Source organism: Myiozetetes cayanensis, unplaced genomic scaffold (genome assembly GCF_022539395.1).
Source record: "Myiozetetes cayanensis isolate MyiCay16 unplaced genomic scaffold, myiCay2020 scf6-25, whole genome shotgun sequence".
NCBI lineage: Eukaryota > Metazoa > Chordata > Aves > Passeriformes > Tyrannidae > Myiozetetes > Myiozetetes cayanensis.
In genome coordinates this window covers 3,674,189-3,698,927 of record NW_026087853.1, presented here as the reverse complement: position 1 = coordinate 3,698,927, position 24,739 = coordinate 3,674,189, and the positions used below count along the sequence as shown (strand labels likewise).

Here is a 24,739-nt window from a genome sequence, read left to right as displayed (position 1 = left end):
AATGAATTCAAAGTCAGCTCAAAAGTCACCAAGGGAAGGAAAAAAAAACGCAAAGTATGGTATCTTGGAGTTTGCCATACATGGAAACAAATACTTCACGCCTTTGGAAAGGGAGAACCAGCAATCTTCCAATGGCAGAAAATTTCCATCCTCACAAATGTCAGAAAAAATACGTTTGAAAGGAAATCACCACAAGGTTGAGTAACTGCTCTACCTCAAGAGTAATTAACCAGCCAGTAATTAGACAGCCTAAGCTGTCAGTTCAAGCAAGATCCTGCTGTGGTCTGACTGCACCATTCCCTCATGAGTGAGAAAAAAGCAAAAGAAAAAAGTCTGTGCCTGACTGAAGTGAGAATTGTTCAGGGACAGATCAGAATCCAGAATGGTTGTGGTGAAACCAGAAAAGCCTAAAAATCGACCAGATCAGTTAAGATTCAGGGAGATCTCAAAAATACGACTTAGAAGAGTTATTAGACTGCAAATAGAGAAAACAGTCTGAGATAACACAATGAGAAACAGCAAAGCCTGTTTTGCAGGCAAGTTTTAAGAAAGCTATATAAATATCAAAGATCCTTCAAGGGAGAAAGGTAAGTGTTCATCAGGAAAACTGGGTGAACTTTGGTTAATTATTTTATTGGAACAACAGCTTCCCAACCTAAAAATAATCCAGTGCTCTCTGTGCACACCAAAAATAAAAGACCGGATAATTTTTAGCACAAATTATTTAAACTGAGAATTATGAATAAGTATATTGGGGAGAGTTAAAAAAAAAAATTACTGACATTGGCTACAAAGTGAAGCTGTGAAATTTCTTAGTTTAAGCTTTTAAATAACAGATTAGACAAACATCTGCCAAGAATGGTTTATGTATGTTCACCCTGGGCTCAGGGCAAAGGCAAACTAAGTCACATTTTAGTTTGTCCTTAAGATCTAAATTTCCATGAGTTTTGCAAGCAATGGCTTATGGTTATTTGTAGAGCTCCAGTAAAAAATAACTGTATTTCATACCTTGCTAATACCAAGATTTATTATCTCTTGAGGTTGGTCACCTTAGAACTTTGATCAATAAATATTGATCCTCAGACTACACTCATATCTGCTTATTCATGCTAATGGAAGTCTCACAAACACCTGACAGCTCAGGTTTAATTCTCAGTTACCCTAAGGCATAAGAAATCAGACTCCAGCCTGATGAGCAAAACTAATTTTGAAAAAAATTTACACCGTTTCAGTAAAATATTAAAATCATACTTCTGTGTGGTAAAACCTGCTTTTAGTTACTGAAACACAGAGCATAGAATTCATAATAATAAGTGTGCAGTACTCACAGGCAATATTTCCTGTGCACCCAGTATTACTGGATAACATTGTCCACTAGGAAAAACAGATCTAGTACACGCCTAAAAAAGCACAGCTAACATTTTGATTACTCTTACACCAGAAATGGTTAGCTTACCGGTGTTTTTGTTGGGGTTTGTTTGTTTGGGGGCGTCCTGTTGGTGGAGTTTTTTAAACATAAAACAGCAAGTAAGAAGCATTCACCCGAAGAGCTTATCAAACAAAACAAAACAAAAAAATAACACGCACGAAACCTACTCTTAGTTGTTCCCATTGTGGAAACTGCATGAGAGACAATCCCCTTATCTTAGATCCCTATGAAATGCTGGAACACCAACAGTGGATCTCCTACCTGTCCCTCAGCAGTTTCCAGCAGAGGCACGAGGGGATCGTAACAAACCCAAGCCTGAGCGCTGAGCCCACTGGGCAACACCACCAGTGAGCACATTTGTACTCCCAGCCGAAAATGAACACGCTGACAGCAGAGCAGCGCGAACCCTCGCATTTAAGGAGGGTCTGTTTTAAGTTTAACTGAAGTTTGGGCTTCCACAGTCCATACACACGAAATGAAACCCAGTGAAAAGCTTCAGGCTGCAAAAGATTTTCCACCACACTGAGGCATCACTAATTATACAGCTTATTTCATCTATACCTTTTTACCATGCAAGGAACAGTTCCATATCAGAAGCAACTTTTCCAAGAAGAAAAAGAAAGGTAAAAAATTAATCCTCACCTTTCCAGTTGATCCAAAGGCAAACAGGCCAAGGTCTTCATAAGAAGTGGCAGCTGTTAGTAAGGAAAAAAAAAAAAAAAGGCTAAAATATTTTTAACTTCAAAATTGCTTGAAAGCTCTATCTTTGCCTTTTTTCCCCTCTTTTTTAAATGAACATAATTCAGGTCAAAAGAGCATTCTACAGTATTTTTTATTTACAAAACAGCTTTTACATATGCCAGTACTCCTGCTATGAAATACAGCTCTGTGCTCAAACAATCAGAGACTCTAAAGAATCTCAATTTAATATTTAAAGTACTAACATTTAAAAAATAACCATAATACATTAATGACAAATTGCCTTCTTCCAAAGACTTTTTCCATAGGTGAAGAATTATGAAATTAGCCTCAAGAATTAGTATATTTCTGTATTTTATTTCTTAAAAGAACACACTCCTTCTTCTAAGTAAAGATGACAACAGAGGATACTTTTTCATCTTTCTACAAATATAAACACCACCAGCTCACCAGCTTTTAAAAATCAGGCACTATTTATTTTCAAGAGAGCTGAAGGTAAACACCTTCCTTAGTGGAAATCTATTATTAAAACAAAACAAACAAACAAACAAAAAAAAAAACCAAAAACAACAGCAAAGCAAAACCCAGAACAAAACAAAAATCCTTCCCTTACCTGCACCCAACTTACATAATGACATTCTACTGCCCTGAGCTTTCTTGTATAATTTTGCTGGGATTTAGCTGGAGCTCACTTCTAATATTGCTGGTAACTCAAAGCAATCCCTTCTCAGAGAGATATTAAAGCCTTTCATTGTTACTCTGTATTTTGTTATTAGAAACTCAAGTGACACCAAAAAGATGAAAGTTCCCAGAGAAAAACCGCTCACTTTCTCAGGATGTAATGAAACGGCCCCACAGCTGTAAATGCCTCCAAGGGTAAAAATTAATCTCAAACCCACGTAACTTTACTGCCACAACGCTTGGTTTCTCTTCCCTGGTTCTGTTTGGTACAATACTGCTCCTACTCCTGTCACATCTTAATTTAGGGCCCGGCCCTGCAACCTGAGCTGCTGGGGCAGCCCTTCACACCTGAGTGAAGCCCCCACTGCAGCAAATGACACGGGACATGGGAGACACAGAGATCAGATGACAGGGCTGGAGCCTCAGACTCCCAACTGCCCAAGATTAGGTGGTTTTATTTCACTGAAGTTCTGCACGCGGTCAGATCCACGGGGGGCAAACAAAAACAAAACCAAAAAAATGAGATCAAAACGAACCCCAAACCTAACAGAACTTCATTGATTTTCTTGCATGATTTTCCTCAGTTTCACATGCTGCTCTACTACTGACACCAACACCTTACAAAAAACAGATTCATTTTAAATAAAATCAAATGAGCCAGAGTCAGCTCTCAGCATAAACCTGGATTATCTCCTAAACCTCCTGTTACACTAATATGAGTTATATACAAATACAATTAAACAAGAAACACGTCGTGCTAAATTTTACCCTGCATTTTTCTCATTTATATTAATAAAGTTGTTGATACCAAGGGAGGAAAAAAAAAAAAAAAAAAAAAGGCATTTTAGGCAGCCATCTTCGCTGGCATCAAAAAATAAAAATCAGTAAAATGTTAAAGATATTTAGGAGCGAGTTGTTTGTACCACATGGCAGCAAATACACAGCACTCACCTACGGGGAGTTATCAGCAAAAAGGATTGACAGTTTTCCACACATTTCCAAAACAGCAATATGAAACCTTGGAATATTTTCTGTTTCTGCACTCACTCAGTTTAGTCCTGTGAACACTGGGAACCTCTAACACTTAATTGCACTATTTTTGCAATTTCAAGAATATATGGATTGAAACATTAAGCACAACTTATATAAATAAGCTCTGCCTGATCGGCTTAACTTTTATCATGTCATTAATACCCCGTGGAAATTATCCCTTTAAATGTGAAATTGGCACGTATAGCACCAGCAACATTTGTGACTCACTCATAAAACGAAGAAAGAAAAAAAATCCACAAAACTTCAAAGTACATCCCACTTAAATTCCCAATTCCTCTGCTTTACAGAGCAAGCTTAGCCTTTATCAGCCCAAAACAACACAGGTCGTACTGAATTAACACCAGGAGAAAACACTGACTAAACTAATCCCAACACAACACTTGACACCTGGGAATATTTTTTTTTGCTAAGCCTTTTGGTCTACACAAATCACTGGATTTTGTCAAAGTCCAGGCCAACATAAAGAAGGGTCTTCAGTTACTCAGTTATTTTTGAACTGCAACTAAAAATGCCTGTGCTTAGTAAATCCTGATCTCTGTTTGAAATGGAATTCATTTTTTGAGCTTCCTTTTCAGAAGGTATTTTATAAGACAGCTCTTTCCTAATGAACAGTTTGCAAACACTTTCAAAGGTTTTTCTTCAGTCCCCTTTAAATTTTTCCTAGCTCGTTTTTTAATATAAAAATAGTAAAACTTCTTTCCGATTTGCTGCCACGGATTAAGCTTAATACTGTTAACACTGTTCACAAATGAATGTGGATTTTTTTAAACAAAAACATTTCATTACCTACTTTGAAATCAAACATGTACTTTGCCAAGGTACAGCAGGTCATATTTCCCACTTTTTAAAGATAATGTTCAAAGGAAAAATTCAGAATTCTATCTAATATTTAATTACTTCAATAACTGACAGGAATTATAGGAAACATAGTATCAAATCTTATTTAAAAAAAAAAAATACAGAAGGTCATAAATCCAGCAAATTTATCCAGACATAGTTCTGGTGTTAGTCCTATCTGTCAGCATTGGGTAATAATTAATTATTAACTGTAAAGTGCTTGTTTCAGACAAGAAATACTTCATCCTGTCACTTCAGTGGTGCTCCTTGCTTTCAGCTGTCTGCATTTTAAAACTGCTTTCTTGAGGTGCACTGTTGCTTTGGACAAAAACTGAGGAGTTAAACCATTCTCACATAATAGGTGTCTAAGTTCATAATATTCAAACTCTTCTTACTTCAAACAACTCAAATCTTTAGCTTTCCCCTCTCACCATAATTCTTTTGCAAGGATCTCTGTAATTATTATTATTTAATTATTATTTTACCATTTACACTTTAATATCACTTAGTGCCTATGCAATACAGAACTTTTCAGCCTGAAAGAAGAGGCAAAAAAAAGGCCATACAAAATTGCCTCAAATCCACCCTTTTTTTGCTTCTCATGTACATTTCTAGCTACTTGTTTCAAGTTCTAATTCCTTTCTAATAAGCAGAGCTCCAAGAGGGGACAAGCATTACCAAAGACTTAATCCCAAATAATTAAGCAGCCAAAAGTATCAACCATAAAATTAACCCTACCTCTGAGGAGTGCTTTTTAAGAATGTGTGAAGAAGATCACTGGACAGGCGAGGACAGGAGCAGCAGATCTAAGAAGAATCAGGAAGCAGTCATCTGAGAGACCAAAGGCAGCTAAAGAAAACAAAGCCAAGGAGGAAAGAAGCGGAAGCTTTCACCCACCACCTCTGAAAAGAGAGGAAAACAGATGAGAGGGAAACAATAACCAGGTGACTGGAAAAGATGGAGACTTCCTGCTGTAACGTGATCTTTGTGTAAGAGAACTCAGGGAACCAGTCGCTTCAGTAACAGCTAAAGGAAGCAAGAATTAAAACACTGGCAGGTTTGTTTGCGTTTGAGCATTCCCAAAGCAGGGCAATTCCCAAGGACCGGAATGTGACTTCTCATCCAGCATCAAAAATGCCATAAAACCCTGCATCTGTAACATACCACGACAATTATGATACTCCAACATGATTACAAAACCTGAAAGGTATCCATTTCAAACCAGGAACAAAAGACATATATCACAAGCAGAAGAATTAAAGGCTGATATTTTATTGCTCCTAAGCCTTCCATGAAAACAGCAGCACGCACTGATGTAGCGTGGTCCAGCCAGCACCAAAATAATTTCGCTGCAGAAATACAGGATCTGTCTTTTAGGAAAGATGAGAGAGGCTTTTCGAAAAAAAAATAAATTAAACCTGAAAATCTAGAAACCAGACAGCTTGGCACCAACTGCTCACAAGAAGTCTCAAAATCGTATTTTTAAATGGCAAATAATAATCATTAAAAACGATAAATATTTCAAGACCAGTGAGGCTGGCACAGCTAACTGTTAACATGCTGTTAATTGCAATCATTACTCATCAATATCACAAATTCTGTGACAGAGCTGAGGAAACACTTCAGAGCTCACTGTTAGATAAATCCTTTTCACTTACCAGTCTGAGTGCACATACTGAGCAGGAGAAACACAGAGTAAGAAGCAAGGCTGGCAACGATCAGCAGCAAGATACTAAAAACCACAAAATAGTCACAATTAAAGCACTTTTACAGCACAGTGCATTTTCTAGCTTTAAGAACGCTACTCTTGCAAGAATTAAGCTACCACAAGACGAGATTTCCTCATTTTGTGGCTGGTATCTGCTGACTATGGTTCATGTGGTCCCTGACATTCCCAATACTTGTGAAGTTCCCCTGCTCCTCATACTGTTCACTAAGAATATCACACACTATACAGGGCAAAGGCCTGACACATGGACTACAAAAAGGACATAGACATGGGAGTTTGTGTGTGTACATACACACAGACAAACGCACATCTTCCAGTGAAGTGGAACCAACACTCAGAAAACGGTAAAAGCGACAACTGTGGTGACTATGGCCCCGTTATCCACAGGTCAGCATGTATAATAACCAGAAGTGCAAACAAAAGCACAAGCTGATTCGCAATTTTCAGACACATATCCATCCTGCTCCAGAAGGCCCATTCCTGGAACCAAAGGAGATAACAGCTTTGAAAGGAAACTGCCAATCTATCAGGAGTAATGGCCAAGAAATTGCCACCATGTGGCAATTTAATGCAACGTCTGGGCAGGGCTTATGTCAGGCTAGATCTGAATGACTAAACCAAAGAGGGAAGATCTTATTCAACGATTCTGAAAAGCACATGCTATTTACTTCTTCCTCAGATTTGCACAGGAGCCTTAGTAATCAAGTTTCGTTCCACTTAAAACTACAAGCTGAGTTTAAAAATGAGGACATGTAAAAACTGAAAACTTACCTAAAGCCCATGATCCCTGTGTTGGCCATAGCATAGGATAAGCCAAGTATCCCACTGCCCATGATGGCATTCATTAGGTTGAACACTGAGAAAGCAAAGGAGGAACCACGACTTGAAGAACTCTGTGAAAAAGGCCCAGAAAAAGAAGTACAATTAGTGCTAGAGGTGTTTTGGTCTTCCACAGGAGGCAATTTAAGGGAGGGGGCCACAGTCACCTTTTCCTTCCCTAATCTAAATCCAGCAAACCTCATTTCTCACTCTAAGACCCCGCTTAAACCCTTGCTGCACACACAACAAACACCACGATGCTGCCCGGCAGGCACCCCAAATGCCCACAACCTTTGAGCGCGGGGATAGCAGAGCGCAAAAGGAGATTTACGGCTCGGAGCAGGCTCTCCCTGCGTGGGGCACATGGCAGCGCTTCCAAGCGCTCGGCACTCACAGGACCGAGGGGATCCGGAGCACACCCAAAGGGATCCGGAGCACACCCAAAGGGACTGAGAGCAGCGGCTCACCCCCTTCCCCAGGTGTCACCGCCCCGCACAGCCCCGTCCCGCCCGGCCTTCGAGCCCGCGCCCTCCGAGCTCCCCCCCCGCACCGCACCCAACGCAGCCCCCTCGGGGCGCTCCCTCCCCGCCGCCCCTCACACGCACGCTGCCCGCCGGCGGCGGCGGCAGCAGCGGGGCGGACTCCCCGTCCTCCTCCTCCTCGTCCTCCTCGTCGTCCTGGTGGTCCCGCAGGCGGGCGGACAGGTACCACCCGCGGGCGGGCAGGGCCCGGGCGCTGCGGGACCCCCGGGGCGGCGCCGCCATCGCCCCCCGCGCACCGAGCACTCTGAGGGGCGCGCCGGGGCGGGGCCACGCTTTTCTGGGCGGGGCCAGGTTTTAATGGGCGTGGCTTTTTAAAATGGGCGTGGCCACGGCCGCGCCCCCGCACGCCCCGTTTGAGGAGCGCTGAGGGGGCGGGACCACACGGGGGGCGTGGTCAATGCTCAGGCCCCGCCCTCCCCCGGCGCGGCGGCGATGACGCGCGCGAGCGGCGCGCGGGGCCCGGCATGAGGTGAGGGCGGGGGGAGAGGAGGGAGGGGGGGAGGGATTTCCCTGAGGGAAAAATGGGATAAACCGGGATAAACCGGGATCGCGGCGGTGAGGGAGGGGCTGGTCTGTCCACCTGGGAGGGTGGTGCAGTGGCCTCCAGCCGGAATACAGCGCGGTGTGGGGGCGGTTGTCTTGTGGGTTTATCCATAAGCGACAGGATGAGAGGACTTGGCCTGAAGCTGCGCCAGGGCAGGTTCGGGTTGATCCCCAGGAGGATTTGCTTCACACAAGGGCTGATGAGGCAGCGAAAGGGGCTGCCCAGGGAGATGGTGGCGTGAAACACCCCGGAGGTGTTTCAGGAGAGGCTGGACGGGGCGCTCGGTGCCGTGGTCTGGTTGGGGCAGGGCTTACACTCGGCGATCCCAGAGCTCTTTTCCAGCGTGATTGATTCCGGGATTCTGACGTACCGACTCGATAGTTTACCTCTAGGGAGAAGGCAAATGCCCCGGGAGAAGCACAGGGATGCTCAGGCCTCTGGATAATGGGATTTCCCCTGTGCAGCAGACGTGAGGAATGCAGTGTTTAATCTCCGAGTCGACAGGCGAAGGAGGCGTGCTTTGCCAAAAGTCTGGATTAGGGAAATGGGCAGGCTGGGAGGTGCAGGGGAGTCCCTACAGTAGAGGAGTTGGGGTCTGGGAGGATGGGAGCAGGAAACCCAACCCAGCTTTGCCAGGATTTGGGCGCAGCAGCTCTTGGGAAGGAGAGACTGCACTGCCTGGAACCCTCGAGGACAGCAGTGGCTGAGGGAGGCAGGAGAACCAGTTTCCTTTCAGAGCTGGTTTGCATCTTTCCTATCAACCCCCGAGCTCAAAACAAGCGTCCCAAGAGGTCAGGAGAAATGCAACCACCTAAACCATTGGTTCCTGCCTTGGAGCAGCGGATGCAGAGTCAGAAAATTGGGCCCTTTTGGACTGTCTCTAGTGGAGGAAACCATTTAGAGGAGGGTAAAGCCCCTTTTAAAGTTCCCCATCCCATGAATGAACTGTGGAATGGGGCTTGGTCGCTGGAAGAGCCATTACTAATGCTCCCCTGGATCTTATAGGGAATACTGGATTTAATTAATGATCCTGCTGGCATGCAGCCCATGGAGCAAAGACACTGTGAGTGTGTAACACTTGACACTGGGGTCTGGGAGGCAGAAATCACCAAAGAGTGATCATGACCACTATTGCTGAAAACTGTTTTGTAGCAACCACTGCTTGGTAATGAATTTCATCAGACACAGAACGGATCCAGCAGTAGGATCAAGACAGTAGAAATCTTTCCATTTGGCTTCCTGGGATTAATATCACATTTATTAGAACAAGGAGAGGTCATGGTTTTTTGGCAGGAGGGGATTATCTCGCTGCTTGAAGTTAGTTGGTGTTTAAGTCTAAAAACACATTTGCAGAATAACAGACATTTGCAGTATATATTTTATAATAAAGAGCTTTACTAAACTATTGTGGATTGTTTGGTACAGATGGAAATTCTGGTTTAAGAGAACAGCAAATCCATGTGATTTGCAGCCTTTTTAATGGAATGATTACATAATGTCTATAAAATGAATAATTTCTCTTCTAGGACTTTGTGGAGATTTGGATACTCTGCCAGACTACTGAAAACTAATCATTTTAGGACAGCTGCATCAAATACATCATTTCCAGCAGTTTGGATGCTGTTGGCACAATATTCTGGCAGAGTACCTGGGCCCTTTGTAGTCGTGAAAAAAACACTTTCTCCACGATGCCTGAAACCGTGGAGGATAAAGCTAATCCAGAGCTGTATTCACCACATCCCGGAGTGCGTGGGATGACACTGCTCAACAGAGAGGCTTTTAAAAGGACAGTTGTTGTTCCAGCTCTTAAAGTCAAGAAAGAAATTGTAAATAGTTTGCTGAAGTCCCTAAAACAGTCGGTCCTGCAGCGTCCCGGTCTGAAGCGAGTGGTTGAGGATCCAGAAGATGAGGACAGTAGGCTTGTTATCCTGGATCCTCACAAAACACCAGGATTCTCACTGGGAGAATCAGAGCAGCAGGTGCTGAAAGAGCTCGGTGTTGATCCTGAGGTGTCCAGGTACAACCTGGAGCTGACCTACGAGAACTTCAAGTCGGAGGAGATCCTGCGAGCGGTGCTTCCCGAGGGTCAGGAGGTCACCTCTGGGTTCAGCCGTGTTGGCCACATAGCTCACCTGAACCTCAGGGACCACCAGCTGCCCTACAGACATTTGATTGGTAGGTAAAACTGCTCCTCTCAAAAAATAACTTGTATATTCCCCAAAAGATATTTTGTCAGGTGTCACTTGCACAAAGAAAACTTATGACTGCTTTTTGTCTTGGCTTTGAGTAGCTCCTGTGCTGATGCTGTAGCTGTGCTCAGAGGGCAGAGTTCTCTCCTCTCCCTGCACCGAGCACTGGCTCAGGGTGAAGTGTGTGCCTTAAAACGGTGTCACAGCTGCAACCCTGAGTCCACAGAGGGAGGTTATTCCAACACACGCTCACTTTTGTTATTGTTAACTGTTAACAGCCAGTTTGTTGTGGCTGTTGTAGAACATTAAGAGGTTGTGGTCCCGGAACCAGAATATCTTTTGCCCTCTCTTTCAGGCCAAGTCATAATTGACAAGAATCCAGGAATCACCTGTGCAGTGAATAAAACCAGTATTATTGACAGCACGTACAGGAATTTTGAAATGGAAGTGCTCGCTGGAGAGAAGAACCTGGTAACCAAGGTACAGGCCTTTTCCCCCTGCTATTTTAATTTCAATATGCTAAAACCCAAGGGCATCTTCTGGAAAGAGGTGATGCAGGGATCCTGTTGAGAACACTCCTTTGCACAGTGCCCTTCCTGACACCTATCTGAGCATCAGGGTTGGCTGTTACTTGGCATTCCTTTGTCTTGCTCTGCCAAGGGCAAACTCAGCCACAGGGGTCATGAAGACACATATTCTTTCAAGTACACAGCCTAGATTTAATGCTGTGTAAAACCAGCTGCAGTAAAGGTTTATTGCAGAGATACTAACGGCAAACTTGTACTGGGGGATGTTTCTCAAAGCCAAAATATTCAGTGGATTTGATCTAAGAAAACGCAGTTTTATAACGTCACCAAGCCTTGTACCTTGTGGCTGGTATAGAACCTAAGAGAGTGTTTTCAGTCTGATTGGCTCTGCAGCTCAGGCAACATTTTGCCTTTGCCTTTTTTCCTGTTCTGACAGCAGCAGGACAAACCTCCTCTCTCCTCTGTCCTGACATTTATCAGGTGCAGTCACTGTGTAACTGCCACGTATCCTTCGCGCAGGGTTTCCTGTCTGTAGCCGGAATCTTGGCCGCGGCTCCCACAAAAATATTTTCCCTATCTGTTAGCAGTTTTGTACTTTCAGAAGAGGAGACATTAGATTACCGAGTAAAAAGGTCGAATATCTTGGTAGAACATCCTGTACATACACAGAGAAGGCAGTTGAATTGTCAAGGCAGCAGCAAGGATCAAATACTGTGCAGACGGTGTTACTGTACACCTGGCACGCCGTGGAGCTGCACCCAGCGCTGCAGATACGCTTCAGGATGTTTCTTGCTGGCAAAGCGAACGATGGGGCGATCTGGATCTGAAGTTTCCGTGCTTTGGAGCCACACAATTCCAGTGGCGGTGCTGCAAGGAGAGTATTATCTTGCATCCCATTCTCATCTGAATAAATACTGTTTCTTTTCAGGTCTGTTCTTAAGATAGTGGTCATTCCAAAGTTTGGGTTTGGATCGGGCTCCAGACTCTGTCACCTTGAGAGATGAAATACAGTACTTTTCAAGCTGCAGAACTGGCTCCCAGTGGCTTTGGCTGAGGGTTCCTGTTCTTGTGGCATATCGTTCTCAGACGCTTATTTACTGTGTGGACTCCTCTAAGGAGGGCTTGAGGCATCTTCCCAAGGTCTGCTTTCAATAAAGGAGTTGTCAGTCAGCCACAAAGCTCTTGAAAAGCCTCATTTTTTAATGGTCATTTTAAGTTGCTGCTTTGTTTCCACCTGGTGATTGAGACAGGCGTAAGCCAGTCATCGGGACTGACAGTGGGGACATTCCTCATGGCACTTTCTGATGAGTTGGATCTGGTTTTAAAAGGTTCCTGTGCCCTACCAGTGGGACAAATGTTGATGTACACGTTACCTTTTGACAAGGCACCCTGGTTTTTATCTGTCTGAATTACTGATAACGCTTAAACCTGCCTGGCAGCTAAACGCAGAAAACGTTTTGGACTTTCCAGGTCAAAGAAAATAATACTGCGTATGAATTGGACTTCTCCAAGGTGTACTGGAACCCACGCCTCTCCACGGAACGCGGCCGCATCGTGGAGCTGCTGAGGCCTGGCGACGTCCTCTTCGATGTCTTCGCTGGGGTCGGACCTTTCGCCATCCCAGCAGCAAAGAAGAAGTGCCATGTGTTCGCCAACGACCTCAACCCCGAGTCCTACAGCTGGCTCCTGCACAACTGCAGGCTGAACAAGGTGGACGCCAGAGTGAAAGTGTTCAACATGGATGGCAGGGAATTCCTGCGGGGGCCGGTGCGGGAGGAGCTGAGCAAAGAGCTCCCACTGATGAAGGAGGAGCAGAGAAACGCTTTCCACATAGTCATGAACTTGCCAGCGCTGGCTGTCGAATTCCTGGATGTTTTCAGGCATCTCTTGGTGGGGGAGCCGTGCAGCGCTGCTGCCCTTCCCACTGTGCACTGCTACGCGTTCTCCAAGCACGAGGACCCGGCCAAAGACATTCAGGAGCGAGCGGAGGCGTCGCTGGGAACCTCCCTGGACGGACGCTGCTCTACGTACCTGGTCAGGAACGTGGCGCCCAACAAGGAGATGCTGTGCATCAGTTTCCAGGTCCCTGCAGACGTGCTGTACAAGAGGCCCTGCCCTGATGAAGGTAAGAAGGAATAACCCTCTCACATGGTACTGGGATTTCAGGCTCCAGCTTTTGCTGCCTCGGGCTGGTCCCACCCTGGGGGCCACTCTGGCCGTGTGACAGCGACACTGGATTTGGGATGAGGGCGGAGGTGGCCGGCAGGACCGAGTGCCTGCATGTGTGCAGCAGCTGCAGGGCTTCCTATGCTCCTGAAAACAGCAGCCTGCTCCTCTGATCCCAGCATGAGCCTCCCCAGAAACGTGGGGGACTGGATAGGATCACCCCACAGGCCGTAAACCAGACCTTTATGCCTTGGGTTGTGTCCTGGGGGAGGATGGGGACTCAGCGATCCTTGTGGGCCCTTCCAACGCAGGATATTCAGTGAGTCTGTGATCTAATGCCAAACACAGTTTTCTGTTAGCTCAGTACTTAAGAGCTGGAGCTGCATTTTTGCCCAGAACAGTGCATTTCCAAGGGACTGGTCCCAGCTCTGACCTTCTCCCTTATGCTCACGTGGACTCTGTGTAGGGCTGGAGCCACCACATCAGCAGAGTCAGGTTCTGTGCAATTTAGCTGAGACAGGGATACCCTTAGAGAGCTTCAATGCTGAATTTGGTTACTTTGTGGGTTTGCTGTTGTTTTTTTTTTATAATTGGTCATTTGTTTCTTGCAGGACTTGCAGAAACTGGTTGGTTTCAGTGATCTTGGGCTTTGCAGTATGTGACAAGGCTGCAGTTACATGAACTTAAGGAAAGGAGGGGTTTTTTTTAAAGCTTTAATGCCATAAACCATTTTTTTATGCTGTTGTTGGGTAGCACTGAGATGTAGGTCAAAATCTATTTCCATACAGGTTTTTTGAAAGTCCTTTTTGGCGTTTAGCAAAGACCCCCCATTACTGCTGTAACAGTTTTCGTTTGTGACTGTTAATCCTGATTTTAACTCTCATCTCTTCCTGTTAAATCCCTTAAGTGTTCCAGGGCTTGTGGTTTAGCTCAGTCTGTTTACTGCACATTAAATAACTTACTTTTTCTAACCTTTTTCCAGCAAAACCAGCCTCAAAACGTCTGTGTACCAGCCAAGGTTTTTCTGAAGAGAAGTTACTGAGTTGAAGACTCAAGTTGTGGTGACTACCTTAGTTTGTGCAAAGGGTATTTAGGGTGCCTCTGGTTTGCCTGTTGAGTTATTCACAGCATACCTGTGTTACCCATCGAGATGCACAGTGCATGTTGCAGCTTTCCTTTGGGAACCCTGTTTCCTGCATTTACCTTTTTTTTTTTTTTTATAATTGTGGGATCGATAAGCAGATTGAAACTGTTGTTACTACAAAAAATTAAAACTTTGCTCTTTTGTAATAAATGTGTTTTAGTAATTCTCTGCTCTCCATTGTTTCACACCCTGTGCTGATTCAGTGCCACAGCCTGGGGTGGTTTTCTCTGTGGCATTTTGATAATGTGCAGTTTGTGGGGAGAACAGATTTTTATATTTTGCCAGTTCTAGGAAAGTGACTTATATAACCCCTGCCTTGGATTCCCTCTGACAAACATTTTGCTGTTTCAGAATATTGGATTACGGTGAGCAGATGCACAAGCAGCCCTTGTGTAAGCAAGATAACCTTTCAGAAACTTCACCTGGGATACAGACGGGGCCAAATAGCCACATATCCTATGGGTTTGAGTAAAAAATGCTTTTGAACACCGAGATTTACTTAGGGATTAGTTGACTCCTGACTTTGTGTTTGCCCACTGTTAGAGCAGGAAAGAGACTAATGCCTTTTGCACGTTTGCAGAATAAGCACATGCTTGTACTGAAGTGCCAGGCTGAAAACAGCACCTGGAAAACAGTCCTGAAACTGTGTCCTCCCGTGGCTTTTGTGCCTCTGCCCTCTCCCGGCTCTCCCCCATCTCCGACTGCTCCCCTGCTGCAGTCCCTGGATGATCTCTCTGACTGGCTGCTTGTATTCTGCAGGGATTTGAAACGCCTCTGCCTTTGGTTTCCTTTTCTTACCCATCCAAACTATTGTTGGGCAACATCGACCACAAACAGTTTCTTTGGCCGGGGAACTCGGCTCGCCCTCTCGCTGTCAGATTTTCCCCCCAGTCCCCGCTCTGAGCTCACGCCCAGCAACTCCCTTACCAGATGTCCGTCCCCCTCCTGGCTCTGCTGCCATGGCCCCATCCCTGAGCCTGCAGCCTGCAGGACGTTTGGTTCTCACCCAAGCACCGCTAAGGGCCGTGGGTTTGTTTTGCTCGTGGCTCAGAGTGACAGCCTCTTCCCTCCCTTGGCTCCACAGCCGGTGTTGGGAGCGCATTTATCAGCCCAGAGGGAGAAGGCCGTCATGACTCACCCGTGCTGTCCTGAGCGCTGCCATGCAGATTCCTCCCGGACTGCACTGCAGCCTGAGCGTTCCCACTCTGGCTTTGTGGTGCCTGAGCAGCTCCAGCCCGCGTGTCCTCTCCTCCCAGGCACTGCTGTGCCAGGAGCAAGCTGGGCTCTCACCCTCTGTCGCGGTTTTGCAGCGTAACTTCTGTTTAGATGCAAGTCAGCAGATGGTAGGTAGCTGTACTCATGACCAGGGGCTTTTCCAGATTCCTGTGCAGCTGCCACTTGTGTGTACAACCCTTCCACACGAAACAGCAAATGATGCGAGTTAATGAGTGTATTGAAATGATACATGATTAATATGTATATGCAGTTCTGCTTTTGTTAGGGCATGACCTGAGGCTTTGCAAACTGAATACAGACAGACCATCGTTGAGGTGCATCTTTGCCAGTCTGGGTGAGCCTGGAATAGGAGAGACTCTCCCTGGTTGCTGCTACTCTCTCCTAGGGTCCCAGAGCTGAATCCCAAGAGGTTTGGTGCCATCTTGTACCTGGGACCGGGATGTCAGGCACCTGTGACAGAGGGAACAAACTCCCAGAGACTGGAAAAACGATGGGCATGTCAGCTCTCAGGCTGGGGTGGGGAGGAAGGGGGAGAGAGGAGAGGTGAGGGAGAGGAGAATCCCAGGTGCTCCACAGGCCGTGATCTTTTCACCTCTGCCTTGGATGTAACATCCCCTGTCGGCAGCTGTTCTGGGCACAACCAGCAGGATTTCAGGGAAAGGGCAAAGGAAATTTTGCCACCTCCCTCTACTTAATAAAGCAAGCACCGAGTCGGGAATAGAGCTTGTTCTCTTTATTTCAGCATAGAAAAAATACATCCATTTAGTGCACCCCTCAGAGCAGGATTCAACATCTATTAATGGATGGTCCTTAAAACATGGTCCAAGCTCCCTGCCCTGAGCAGTTTCCCATCTCCTGCAGTTTATATCCACTCATGGCAAAGTCCAATCCTCCCATGGGAAGCCCAGCTCTGCTGCAATGAGTCAACATTCCACTACAAGGAGGGGGGAAGGAATACATGAAAGCAGCAAATCAAGTGGCAAGGGTCATCCCAAAAGCCAGGCAAAGGGATGTTCCCGCCAAAAGAAGCTCCTGAGTGCATGACAGAAAAGTTGCAAATGGAGCTAAACAGAAGGAAACAAACAAACAAAACCAAAACAAACAATTAACCCCACAATTTTAACTACTTCAATGACTCAGTCTTGTTTCTTAGATTGCTTCTACAGGAACTCAACAGAAAGACATCCAGCTAAAGATTGTTTTTCCAGGCAAAGGTAAGAACCAAGTGTCACCTGGAAGGAGCCGTGTCAGCACAGTTCCAGGGTTTCTCATCTCATCCAGCTGGCAGGAGGAAAAACCCACTTGTCTAAACTTGGGGAAACTAGTTTTATGGGAAGAAAATGTAGGCTTGAATATTGACACTAAATGTTATAATCAAAATGGCATTTAAATGCTTGTGCAAATAAAACCCTGCAATAAGAGTAAAACCACAAACTTTAATAAAAAAGTCTGGCTTTATTTAAAAAAAAAAAATTTACAAGTGTATTTCTTTAAGCCTCAAACATACACAGCTGAGTTATTCACATCTTCCATTAGATGTGGCTTATTGCTTCAGCCTCCCTCAGCAAAGTGCCACATGACTAACGAGTTTCCCCCTCCACAAAAATGTATCTCACCATTTTACAAAGCTCTCGTGCAGACGGGGCTTGTTTTCTTCCCTTTAACACTCGAACACAGCTGGTTTTGCACAGAAAAGTGCAAAGGAAAGCGACGGCAGCCCGGCCATCGCGGATGGCAGCGATTCTGCCCCAACCTTTGCTGGCTTGATCGGCTTCTTGCCCCGCTGGGTGTCCCTTGATGTCAGGCCGGTGGTCCCTGGCTAACTGGGGTGCCAGAAGAGCCCGCTGAAAGCGTCCTGCAGGGCTCGGTGACAAGCCAGGGAGGACGTGTATCCCCCGGCGAGATCCTGCGGAGAGGCGGCTCGCACGTGGGTGAGGTACCTGCAGCAAAGAGCAGCGTCATTTTAGAGCAGGAATGAACCCATCAGACACCTGTGCAGTGCACGGCACGGTGAGGTGGAGGCTGCCAGCCACCTGTGAACACAGCAGGACAGAGATGCCAGGAGTTAAAACCAGGACGCACCTTCAGCCAGGCTGCCCCAGCCAACGCACTCGGACAGCTCAGTGCCACAGGGCTAAGGACATTCTCAGGTTTGTGTTCCCTGCTTGCTCTGGGGGAGGGTTCATTTCCAACCCTCTGTAGTTCTTTCTAAGACAAGGACAACCCATGGGAACAGGGGGACTTCTGCTCTGTCAGTTAATGCTGGTTCCTCTGACAACCACAGGGCTGAGCTTTGTGCTCTCAGGCCTATCCATGTCTGGAGCCCACTGACACCTGGGAATTAGATCATAAACATTTGGGCTAAAAAGCCTCTAAACTTCCCCACGAATTAAGCATCAGCACCCATTTGCAGAGCCATCTAACGCTCCCCCAAACCTGCCAACCTGATGAGCTGACATGGAAACACGCTGTCTGTGCTGGCATCCCCACAAACCCTTGGCTCCTCTTGGCTCCTTCCTAAGGGCTCCCGTTAAAGGTGTTTGCTCAGGGGGCCTGGATGGCTTCTTTCCACGCTGTAATCCCACATGAGACAGGTACAAGACCAGATCCTCCACTAGTTTGGCACCAAAACCCCATCATATACACAGAGGGATCCACAGCCCAGCACGACAATCGTCTCCCAAACCCTGACCACCAGATGCACCCCCGTGAACAAGAAGTGCCTCTCCCCGTGGCCATCTGAGCTGCCCCGCTTCAGCCGGCTGTTTTGATTCCTCACTTGGTACATGTTGCTCCTGGGAAGGTTGAGTCATTCCACCTCTGGCTTGGCAATTCAAGCATAAACTTGCAAAACGCACACAGCCTTTTATAATGTTATCCCGAGAAACCTAAAACAGCTGCACTTTTGGCAGGAAAATACAGGACCACCAGTAAAATATCCAAAACAGTTGCATCTTTTAATTTATGACTGTACACTGTTTCCATAAAGAGTATATAAAACAGGTCAGATTTTATAGGTAAGACATAATAAACAGTCATACCCATTGATGCCATAAATTTGTAGAAAAAGAGGTTACTGAGAAATGATTAAATACAGTTTTAAAAACTGTATTTCTTGCACCTAATAACCGCAATGCACAGACATGAGCAACGTTCCTGAGCGATTCTTGGTGAGATGCTGAAGCTGAGACACCTAATTTGTCTCCTGTGGCCGAGCTGAGCTCTGCTGATTTTTACCAGCCTGTGATGGAGCCCAACCCTCACTGCTGGACACCGGTTCCCATCAGCATGGACACAGGCAGGAGGGCACAAACCCTTTCAATAGTGCTCAGTCCAAAGGGGATCTACAAACACAGCAGCAAACCTGGTCCCATCTCTTAACTTTCCAGGGGAGGTGGTCTGCAGAGAGCTCCTGGTTTGTGGTAGAACACATTTTACGGGTTTAATTATTTTTTTTTTTAACATTCTGGTTACTTGTCCCTTAATATTTTAGGAGGAAGATCCCATCCCTCCCAATGGGCTTTTAGAACTGCTGTGGGAAACAGGAGCTCCTTCTCCCAGCCAGGAACGATGGATACTGACAACAACAAATAATTTCCTTCAAAATGCTGGTCTGAAACTACCTCCACCCTCCAAACTGGAGAGTCTTGTAAAAATCAATTCCCATCTTGGATTCCACTTCTATCATATTTATTGCATTACACAAACTTCATTTTCCCCTCACGCATGAAACAGTCGAGTGAAAATGGGATTATTTTACATTTCAGTATTAACAAAGGTTGGTTGTGTCTCTCTCATTGCTTTTCTTATCTTTTGTTCCCTTCGTATCACTGAAAGGAGAAAAGCAGAGTCTATTGTTTCCTTTTTTCTAGGACATCTGAAATCGGAGCGTTAGTTTCATAAGACAACCTGATTTACAGCCATTACAGCATTTGCAGTTAATTGGTAGGTGATCTCTGAAGCAATGCAAAATCATTGCCAAAAAGGCTCAGATCCACTTTCACTGCACAACCTGCATTAATTCTCCTTACTCCTGCGAAACGAGCACGACCCGCTGCTGGCTGTCAAGTGAGGTCTTTATTTTCTTGTTAAGTATCTGAACTTACTGCTCTTGACCCATTTAATTACTGTGGTACACCAGGCAATTGCAAAGAATCTGCCACGCTGAAGCCACACAATGAGAAGCGAATGTTTCGCCGGCTTTTCCACACCGATCCCCATCTGTGCTGCCCGAATCCAGCCATCCCCTCCACGGGAGAATCTCTCTGAACTGGATTCCTGGGGTTTCTGGCAGAGGTCAGCACATCTTTTCATGTGCACCTTTACAACAGCAGCAGGAAGAGGTGCTTGCCAAGTTTTATTTCCAAAAAAGCCAAGCTCCGTTAGGTCTTGGGACCTGGAGGTAATTGCTCTCACTAGTTAGCAAATTCCAGCACACAGGGTCTGTTTTTCATAGGTTTATTTTAAGTACCTGTAAATCTTATAAGCAGAAACCAGGAAAACGAGGTTTGCTTTTTCTGGTGCACGGTTTTTTAATGTAACTTGTTTTTTTACGGAGGGCAGACTACACTCTGAAGTTAAAAAAAGGTCTGCACTTATTATTTTTGAGCAGGGCTAAAGGGCTGTGTGTTCCCTGCCCCACAGTTTCACATTTCCCATTGCCTGTAACGCTGAAGCTCCGCTTCAGGCTCTGCCCAAACAAGCCCCCTTTCCTTAGTGCAGCCTTTGGATGTTGATCTTCCCCATTAACCTTTCCCGTCAGTTCAAACACGTCGTATTTTGTTCCTCATGAGCCTTCGGGGGGCTCATTCCTGACCTTCAGTTTCTCATCACTGTGGAGGGGGGGGGGGGAGGGCAGAAAAAAAAGCCTCCTGTTTTTAAGGAAAGAGGTGCAACCCACGCTCGGTGTGGAGGCTCAGGATCGAGCTGGTCATTCCTGGGAGCAGGTTTTCTTTGTGTTTTCTCTTTTCCAAAGCCTGCTCGTCATCACTTCATCGGGAAGGACTGGGACAGCTGGAGAATTATGCAGTGGTGCTCAGCATGGCAGGGGATGTACTTCCCTGTGCCTTTCCAGCCTTGCCCAGGCAGCCTCAGCACCCCTTGGCACTTCTAATTCCCAGAGCCAGAGGAGCCAACAGCAGCTCAGTAGTACCTGAGACCACTGGCAAACATCCCCTCACTGCTCAACAGGGTGGTCTTGTTTCAGAGAAATTCAGGACAGACTTCAGAAACCATCAGAGAGGATGGAGAAGGGACACAATCAAAACTGGCTAAAAGAACAACCAACCAAAAAACAAACAAACCTAAAAACCCCCCACCTAAACAAACAAACAAATGAGAAGAACCAAAAACTGCCCATAGCACTTCCTTTTACCCACTCAACTGAAAGTATCGGTGCTAGGAATTATTTCACGCAATCTTCCCCATCTACACAAGATAAATACACTCCCACTGGTCCCCTGCAGATGCACCACTGGAGGTACATGTGGTGTAACTTGTATTTGGCACACAGATTTTTATCTATTAGGTATTTTATAGGGGGTGAAGAAAAGAAAAATCATTCACAAGTTGCTTGACAGGGAAAAAAAAAAGATAACGTAATTCTTTCCACAGAATAGATTTACTGCTCATCTGATTATCTGCAGTATCCAAGACAGACAGTAATGGGGCAGACATTAGATCTGGGAAATTTTCCAGGTTCGTCATTTAAATAATAAATAGTGGTTGCATGAAAGCAAGCAAAATACTCCAGTCTGGAGAGCTGTGTGAAGCATTAGCAAGGCAGTAGCATAGGCTGCTGCATTCCTGAACCTTTCTGGAGACACTCTTTTCATTAGATTTACCAAGTCCCTGGGATGAGCTATCGCTGCATTACTCAGAGAGAGCTTGGAGAGACTTGGTCTCATCAGACGAGAGAGGCACAAAGGAACTGGATTGTGTCTGGCCTGGTTTGCGTTCAGGAATGTGTAGTCTGGGTTACTCTATAGTCCCCGAGCAGGTACAAACTGAGCTCCTCTGCTCAGCTCTGTTTTTGTTCGAACCAGTCGGCTCTACCACAGTCAGTCCGTGCAGCCAAACGGGATTTGTTTATAAAATGAGCAGAGTTCATTGCTGTTCTCCATTAAATAGCCCCGGGAAATTCATTTGGGAACAGGCCTTTGCTGGGTGTTATTCAAATGTGGTGTGGTTCTCCCTGTCTCGGACACTGGAACATCTAAGGCAGGGCAAAAACACAAGACACAAAGCTGGTAGTCAGAGAAATCCAGAACAGCAACTCACCCTTCCATAGAGTAGCTACAAGTTTGGTCCCAGGTCCTCAAAAGTAAAAAAAAAACCAACCAGTCTTTTATGTATTTTAGCAGACACTGCTTGGGCACTATTATTGAATTTAGATCTTAACAAACCCACCAGCTATTACTGGTGTCAGAAATGCCTGCTGAACACCAGCCAACACGGCCTGTTCCAACATGGAATGCAACTTTAACACAGCCATGAACTCGGCAAGGGCTCCTCCTGACTCCAGCTCAATCCCTCTTTGCACCGTGCCCAAGGTCACAGTGCCAGCCCTGATGGCACTGAGGCACCTGCCCTCAGCCACTCCCCTCCCCTCCCCTCCAGACTATAAGGATAAAATGGGGAAAAAAATCTATTTAATAGCTTCAATTACCAAGGCGGTTCTATTATTTGTTTGTTTCTTTGTTTGTCCCCCAATGCCTCTGTGTATTTAGTTGCAGCAACCAGTGTGAATGTCAAAACAGAGCTAAGCATGATGAGGTCCAAATACAACAGATCCCAAGGCAGAGAGAAAAACAATATATTTTTACCCAGATTATGGCACCTTATGGACCAAACACAGCCCATAGTGCAGGGGTAAGGAAAAGTTACTCTAAATACCACAATACAGTTTTGGCTGCTGAAAAATCCTACCAAAGACAAGCAAGCCACCACAGACACCCCTGCAGCCGCAGCAACCCCACCTGCAGACAGCAGTGGTGTGCAGACAGCTTAGTAAACCAGTCTGTTTTGTTATTATTACTAACACTGCTTAGCTGTGCTTGCTTCTGAGGGCTCAAGGAGCAGAAATTGCTCACCAAGGTGTCAGATGAGTGCCAGACCCTTTTCCAGTTGCCATAAACCTGCTCAGCCTATTTCACTTACCCATGGCCCCAAAAAGCTCCTGCAGAACCACCTTAATTTCAATTTCCATCAAGGAAAAGTTAGTGCCTTCATCTTGCAATAAATTCTTCAACAGCAGATGTCTTCTGACTCTAATGGATCTCTATTTGCTTTAGTTATGGATTACAAAAAAAAACTCCTAATTGACAGTTTGAGTTCATGGCTCCTAGAACTTTTATTTCTCTGTTTTAGGTCTTCTAAGTGAAGAACTCTTTTCTACCAGAAATAAAATTTCCCAGCAGAAAAGCCAGGAAACCCCCCAGCCCACCATATCAATACAAGAAATGTAGGACCTCTAGTGATTCTTTTTAGCCTCCACCATCTGCTTTTTCTAAATAGCAATTTGTTTCAAATGCTGTCAGAGTATCTCAGAGCAGGAGTGTGTGTCAACTGCGTGTGGTAAAACAAAGTACTTCAAAATTAAAACACATCTCAGTTGAGATGGAACAGCACAGAGCTCTGCTACTGGACACCGAAAGAGGAGGAAAAAAAAAAGCTTAGAAAAGTAATATTAGCCATGAAACAGCTGTCACTGATAAAGCCAGTTCTGACTCCTAGGGTAAAAATCAGTGATGAGTTATTCCTCCCTCTTTTTCCTTATAAGAAAGGGCAAACATTTCTGATCTTGGGAGCCCAAAGCCACACGTGTCATGCTGCAACAGCGACCCAGAAGCAGCTTTGGGCTCAATGCTCTTGCTTCAAAAGGAGCAGCTTCGCTCCTTCCCAGTCCTTCCACAGCTACTGCAGTGAACAATAAAAGAATTTCCAGAGTGCTTAACATAAAAACCAAGGCACTTTTATGTGATGTTTTACATAAACTGTTTTCTTTTTTAATGGTGAAACACATATGTAACCTGTAAGATGTATCTAATGACCCATCTCAGAGTTGATTACAAATTACCTGTGGCACTGGTGAGTGAGGTTGTGAACCCTGGAGTAGAAAAACCTCTAAATGCAAAGACACAAAGTCCTCAGTGGGGAAACAGAACAGAATCAGATTTTCCCCTACTACTTTCCTTGAAAACTTCCTCTTTTTGTGATGAAATCCAGACTCCAGAGACCAAACATTTCCACTGAAAGGCTAATACACTGGGGGATGGAACAGAGGGAAGGAAGTTTCCTTGTCACAGCTATCTCAAAATACATCTTCAGTACTCCTATGTGTATGTGTCATAAAAAACCCAAGTTTTCTACTGGTAAAAAAAAAAAAAAAAAAAAAAAAAAAGAAGTTTAAAGGAAGAAAAGTTTTAGAGAGCACCTGGTTCTCCAGCATTTTCCTAGCACTGCAATTCCACTGCTGCTCCAGTTTTTAAATAGACATGAGACCAGACTCAGGTACTCACATGTATTTAGCACACAAACATTGGCTTTTGGAGTAACTGAGAAGGCAGTGCTATTGCCTAGAGGTAAGATGAAAAAGCACGGAGAAACCGAGATCAAAGGACAAGGAGAAATGCCTTCTGCCCCACAGAAACTGTCTGATACAATTTTAAAAGAAGTGGATGTTTTAAAGTGTAAAGACAGGAAACTAACGATGAAAAAGGTTTTATAGAATAAAGGGAGCTTTGTACTCCTCTGAGCTGATCTGCATTTTGCACATTTTCTCTGCTGCAGGCTGGATGCAGCCCTGGGACAGGATCTTCAGGCATTGCCATAACAACGAGTTTTGGACAACTCCAGTCCCACTGCAGGGTCTTACCCAAGGATGCACCACCTTGATACAACTATTTCTTGTGCCAAAAACTATGAACTCCAAGTAGCATGGACTACAGACCTTGAGACTATCAACTTAAAGCATTGTAGACTATACAGACTACAGATTTTGAAATAAGACATAAACCCCTTACATGGTGCAAGTTCACCTATTCCCATCCTCAAATGGAACCGTAAATCCAATTGTACATGGAGATGTTTAGAGCATTAACAAGTTAAATAAACCTCCTCTTTTCATTTAGGAGTTATGCAAGC

General features: G+C 45.2%; 3 protein-coding genes across 3 annotated transcripts in view; 1 reads left to right on the top strand and 2 right to left on the bottom strand.

Moving 5' to 3' along the window:
- Positions 1-8,028, bottom strand: part of SLC38A6 (solute carrier family 38 member 6) — a 40,873-nt gene extending 32,845 nt beyond the window's left edge. The window contains 4 exon segments of the mRNA XM_050336262.1: positions 2,072-2,124; positions 6,358-6,431; positions 7,200-7,321; positions 7,847-8,028. Coding sequence (XP_050192219.1) covers positions 2,072-2,124; positions 6,358-6,431; positions 7,200-7,321; positions 7,847-8,011 — 414 coding nt within the window. The 5' untranslated portion in view covers positions 8,012-8,028.
- Positions 8,029-8,187: 159 nt separating this feature from the next.
- On the top strand, positions 8,188-15,323 carry TRMT5 (tRNA methyltransferase 5). Its single transcript, XM_050336257.1, is given in 6 exon segments — positions 8,188-8,258; positions 9,860-9,996; positions 9,999-10,508; positions 10,878-11,002; positions 12,520-13,174; positions 14,198-15,323. Coding segments are annotated over 6 exon segments (1,497 nt in total). The 5' UTR covers positions 8,188-8,253; the 3' UTR covers positions 14,263-15,323.
- Positions 15,324-17,030: 1,707 nt separating this feature from the next.
- MNAT1 (MNAT1 component of CDK activating kinase) overlaps positions 17,031-24,739 on the bottom strand; it is a 118,238-nt gene continuing 110,529 nt past the window's right edge. Inside the window, 1 exon segment of the mRNA XM_050336272.1 lies at positions 17,031-17,535. Within this exon segment, the coding sequence (XP_050192229.1) occupies positions 17,415-17,535 (121 nt within the window). The 3' untranslated portion in view covers positions 17,031-17,414.